Source organism: Aethina tumida, chromosome 7 (assembly GCF_024364675.1).
Source record: "Aethina tumida isolate Nest 87 chromosome 7, icAetTumi1.1, whole genome shotgun sequence".
Classification (NCBI taxonomy): Eukaryota; Metazoa; Arthropoda; class Insecta; order Coleoptera; family Nitidulidae; genus Aethina; species Aethina tumida.
Genome location: NC_065441.1, coordinates 8186931 through 8192600, shown reverse-complemented (window position 1 = coordinate 8192600; position 5670 = coordinate 8186931). Strand labels below are relative to the sequence as shown.

General features: G+C 34.8%; 1 protein-coding gene across 2 annotated transcripts; it reads left to right on the top strand.

Moving 5' to 3' along the window:
• LOC109605792 (mediator of RNA polymerase II transcription subunit 25) lies at nt 1-5114 on the top strand. 2 transcript variants are annotated; one of them, XM_020022381.2, is made up of 15 exons: nt 3-379; nt 580-747; nt 801-1026; nt 1090-1235; nt 1445-1671; nt 2285-2455; nt 2892-3056; nt 3111-3253; nt 3304-3461; nt 3515-3677; nt 3738-3926; nt 3977-4295; nt 4350-4579; nt 4698-4817; nt 4883-5114. In XM_020022381.2, exons 1-15 carry the CDS (start codon nt 258-260, stop codon nt 5024-5026), a joined length of 2691 nt encoding a protein of 896 aa, XP_019877940.1. In that variant the 5' UTR covers nt 3-257; the 3' UTR covers nt 5027-5114. The 2 variants fall into 2 exon arrangements, with proteins under 2 accessions (XP_019877939.1, XP_019877940.1); XM_020022380.2 differs by having other exon boundaries at nt 1-379; nt 3977-4579.
• Nucleotides 5115-5670: the final 556 nt, after the last annotated feature.

Here is a 5670-nt window from a genome sequence, read left to right as displayed (position 1 = left end):
TTGGCACTGTAGTCAGTCTCCCTCATAACCTTTAAAGTTAATGTAATTTTTGTTTGTGTGTGACACTGTTCTGTTACAGAAAATTTTTGTTGTTGTGGTTGTTTGTCTGGGGTTGACAGACAGTATTTAAATATCGCCATTTGTGTTTACATTTTTAGTTCTTCTATTCATTTTTATTAGGGGAACTCGTAACAAATGCCATTAATATAACATCATTAGTTAAAACGAGTTTCGCAAGCCTTAAAGCACCGTCCAAAATGGTCGTGTGCTCTTCAGAACATGGCTTGCAAGCCGAAATAATCTTTGTTATTGAAGGTACGGCCGTCAATGGAGCCTACATAAACGATATCAAAACGAATTATATCATGCCTTCATTAGAGTGAGTATTTATCCCTGTAATTTGTCTACTTAATTGAATTAACTTGATGACTTTTGAACGGATAATTGAATTTGGTTTGAGGTACTGGCTCGTTCAGTGTAACCTTGCTGAATATTGAGAAAAAATTCACAGCTGACACAGTGTTCAATTAAAACAATTAAGGTCATTCAAAGGAGTCAGTTTAACATGATTTGTTTTAGGTATTTCAGCCAAGGAAACCTGGATGATAACAACTACTTGGAGGACTCAACATCAATTTATGGTATTGTGGTGTATCAAGCAGCTGATTGTTTACCACATCCAAGCACAGATACTTTTGGACCATTTACCAGTGCTGCAAAAGTGTACTCAGCTATTGAAAGATTAGAGTAAATTACTGAAAACTGAACACAGTTTTCATACTAACTAATGTTATTAATAGACTTGTAGGAGGTAAAGGTGAATCTCATGCCAACATAGCAGAAGGTTTGGCTACTGCACTGCATTGTTTTGAGGAGCTGCAATCTAAAAGAGATGCAAATTCACAGCAAAACATTCAAAAACATTGTATCCTTATTTGCAATTCACCACCTTACACAATGCCAGTTCTTGAGTCACAGACTTATTCTGGGAAAAATTATGAACAGCTGGCTGGCATTTTACAAGAGGTTTGTTGTTTGATAGTATAGTTCTTGTTGACAGTATAGTATGTTGTATATTTTATGTTTTAGAATAATATAAATTTGACAGTAATATCGCCCAGGAAAATTCCGTCTTTGTACAAGTTATTTGAGAAGGCTGGTGGTGATTTGTCTGCATCACAGACCAAAAACTATGCAAAGGATCCTAGACATTTAGTGTTACTTAAAGGATTCAGGTAATAGATGATGAATAGATGCCATATTTCAGAGAAAAACAAATACAAGTAAATAAAATACATATAAATAATAAATAACCTATATGAATAAAAAAAATAAATATAAACTCATAAATTCATAGTTTTCCTTTCAATTTCTTAATTTAATCTAATCTTAAATAAATAGTAATTCATTCTTAAATATACTTTAAATAAACATTGTTTAATAGTTTGAAAGAAAGACCAATTAGTCCGCCACCAACGAATAATGTACCATCAACTCAACAACAAATCCAAAACACCACGGTCCCAATAGCATCGTTACCGAGTCCAGGTGGCGAAAGTCCAATTTCGGGATCGAATCCCAACAACACAAACATCATGGGACCGAACGCCAACAATGTGGTTGGTGTCAACGCTGGACAAAGTCCTGGATACAGGCCGCAAAATACTCAAGGTAAGGCCAAATACTAATTTAACATTATATACAGCAGTGGCCATAGGCCATATATTAAAATTATGAGATCTACTACTTGAAGTTTGTAATGATTTAATCATTAAAAATTTCTATTCTACATATATGTCCAGCTTAGTTCAGAAAAATATGTAACATTTTATAGAATAAAAATAATATTTTATGATATTGTAAAAAAATAACTTAATAATAAATTAATATTCATTCAATTAAATAAAGGAGTTATGACCAAAATAATTAATATTTTAAAAAGTTGCGTGGTTTTGGTTGCATGTAAAAATGTAAACATTTAACAATAAAGTCGTATTTACTTTGTGTTCTTCTGTAATCGCAATTTGTAGAATTCGTTCACCTCAAACAGTAATGTTGATTTTGATAATTAAATTTACATACATTTCTCAATCTTACATTTTGTTTATCTGTAATAATTTCACTGCAATGCTTGTAACAATATCGCAGTTCACTTTTGTCATTTATATAAATTGGACTGCTTTAATACAGACAAAATGCATATGCAGGCTTTGGTTCAAAACTATATTGGTATGTGATGTAATATTTTATAATCTTGGTTTCAATTATTTTTAATTATTTGTAGAATTCATCGGGGTTAATGCAATGCCACCACATCAACAAGGTATGGTGCAAGGACAAAAGGGTGTTGGTGGTGTTGGAGTGCAAGGAGTGGGAGTAGGAGGTAGAATGATGGGGAATCAACAGATGCCCATACAACAAATCAACGCTCCTCCTCAATATCATGCAGCTGGTGGTAAGCAATTTTATAATTATATATTCCATTTTCATTTTTTAATGATTTAATAAAATTTTTAATCTCAACAATCCTATTACATAGAGTGACTAATAAGTAAAATTTTGAGTAAACAGTTGATAAAATAAAATTTACTATGTCTATTTATTTCTATTTTATATCCAGTACTCAAAATTTAGACACATTTATTACATTTTGTTTCAATTAATTTATTTTATTTTAAACTATAGATCATCATCAAACAATTGTATATCGCTTTTTTTAAATATCATATTAATTTCGTAAAATTGTGATTTGGATCAAGTGTGTGTCAATGAAAAGCTTTAAAAATATGTTGAAAAAAGTTTAAATTTTTGTTGTTATGACAAATAACAATATATTTGTACATTTATATGATTGATGACGTGTGATATAATAATTCACATTCAATACTAAGGACACCGTTGGCCAATGTTACCTCCAGTACAACAGGCCAACCGACCATACATGCAGAACAATCCGTCGGTGAACCCAACAACTCAGCCCGGAAGCGCTCTAATCGCTCAACTCACCCAGCCGCCTTCTACCATGCCTGGCAACGCTGTCAGTCAATTCGGACAAAGTAATATAAAACCTTAATCTTTTTATACGTTTATTATTGACATTCAACTTTTAGTTAACGCGTCATCTCCAAAGTTGATAAACATGAATCAGCAGCCGAACATTCCCTCGTCAATGCCCAGCCAACCAGGTATCCAAACTTCGATGGCTGGCATTCAAACGTCGCAAGCCAATCCAGTTGTTACATCACAGGCACCGGTAATACTTTTCAAATATTTTAAAGATTTTACTTAAGTAATACATTTTAGAGTCCCTCTCAGCCCCAGGCCAGAGAAAGGCACACTATTTGGTCCGGGCTGCTAGAATGGATAGAAAAACCCAAGAATGCTACGACCGATCAACAAAAGATAACGAAGCACGTGCCGTGTCAAGTATCCGCCAACACAAAAGAAGGAGAACCCGAACTGTAAGACTTCAAATTAAGACTGTAACTTAATTTATTAATGCTTGTTTCTATAGAAAAGCCGACGGTTGGCCACCAAAGCTCATAATGCAGCTAATGCCAAAACAACTTATTGGCAACATTGGAGGAGCTTACCTCAAAAATTCAAAGTCCGTTTTATTTCATCCTTCAAATTGCGAGGCCTTGGAGTCATTAACTCGTGTAATGAGTTCAGGATTTGTAAGCAACACATAGTCATTTTGTGATTGGTTTGGTTTAACTCGAAACATGTTTTTATAGGCCGGATGCGTGCATTTCACAAGTTCACAAAATTCACCTAGTTGCGATATTAAGGTGCTAATTCTGTTGTACACCTCAGACAAACGGGCCTATCTGGGTTTTATCCCCAATGATCAAGCCGCCTTTGTCGATAGATTGAGGAAAGTTATTCAACAACAAAAGTCCACACAGCAGATGAAACAAAATATGGTTAGTATTAAAATTTTCCATAATCCACAAAATTGACATTGTGATCCTAGGGTGGTGTTGGACCTAACATCCAACCGGGACCGAACGGCCCGTTGACAATGGGCGGCACGCCGCCCCAGATGGGAGTCAACAACCCCGTGTCGTCCCAGAGCCCCCAGCAGGGTATGATGATCTCTCAGACGAACACGTTGTCAATGGGTGGTGGTCAGATCACTCAGAATGTCGTCACGTCCTCCGGACAGCAGAATCCGGGAATGGGTGGTGTTATGGGCCAAAACGTTCCCGGTGTTGGGATGCGCCCAAATATCCGCATGCCGGGTATACAGCAAGGTCAGGCGCAGTCCAATATGCAACAAGGAGAATTTGACGGTAAGATCTGTTTGCAGAGCAAACGAATTGAAGATTATATTTCAAACATTTCAGGTATGATGGGTGGTCAAGTACAACGGGCGCCGTTCGAGAACCAGCTGCAAGTTGAACGCCAACAGAATCTGGAAAAGATCAATCAGCTTCGACAGACTCTCGAAGCAGCGCAGCAGCAAGAGCAACAGTATAAGAGCCAGTTGGAGCGCATCAGCCATATGAAGACTTCACAACTGCAGGAAGCATTGCAGCTGGCACAGCAGACTGAGTTGCAATTCAAAATGATGGATGTGAGTTATTAAATAGTCTTATCATTGTTTTCTAGTATTAACATTAAAATTAATATTCATAATAATAATAATAATATAGTTATCAAGTCAACACAACATAATCTGAATGTTTAAGCAGCAACAGAGACAAATTGGAGGTGCGCCAGGCAATCCTCAGCCAAATCTTGGTCAACAACAGACTAGAATGATGCGTCCTGTGATGACAAACAATCCTGGCTTAAGACATTTGCTGCAACAGGTAAAATTTGATTTAACTTGTTAAAAATGTGACTTCTAATTATGTGTTGTGTGTATGTGTTTTAGCAACCTCAATACAGACAACAAATGATAAATATGCAACAAATGGGAACAAATGGTCCCAGACCACAAATGAACCAGCAAATGCCCCAACAAGGCAATAATCAAACTGCTTCTTTTGATGAAGTATCAAATTTTGACTTTATGTGAATTGAATGTATATTTGTTTTAATATTTATATTTTAAATATTTCCCTTAGACTTAATATTGTTTTTATACTATATTTAATAAACGTTCTAAAAAAGTTTGTATTTTCTTTCAAAACATGATAACGGAATAAATGTCTTTAGTAATTCAATAAAAATGTTTTAAGAGTTCATGTACAATTAATATAATAAGTATAAGTAATAAGAGTTATATTGATCGCGGAATACAGTTTCAAGCTAGTTCATTTATTATTATGTTTAGTTATTGTTGTAACAGACATGGACATTTTTTTTCTAAACAAATATTTTAATTTCGCAAAACTTTTGGGTATAGTTCCAATTTCCACTGAGAGACGAATTTTGAGCAGTACATTACCAGTACTTTATAATATAGGGTACATATTTTTAATCGTTTGGGCTGGTACAGAGAGGATTAAAATTCAACTCAAAAGTTCCAAGATTCAAGGCACAATAGATGTATGTCAAGTGCTACTTGATACTTTATTTGTATTGTCTTCTATAAGTAGTTCCTTGTATGGATTTAAAAATTGGGAAATTATGATTAAAACTATAAATAGTCTTGACAGAAACTCAGTCAATGGTGGTTCTGCATTTGATAAGGGTAGAATAACTTATATCCTACAATTA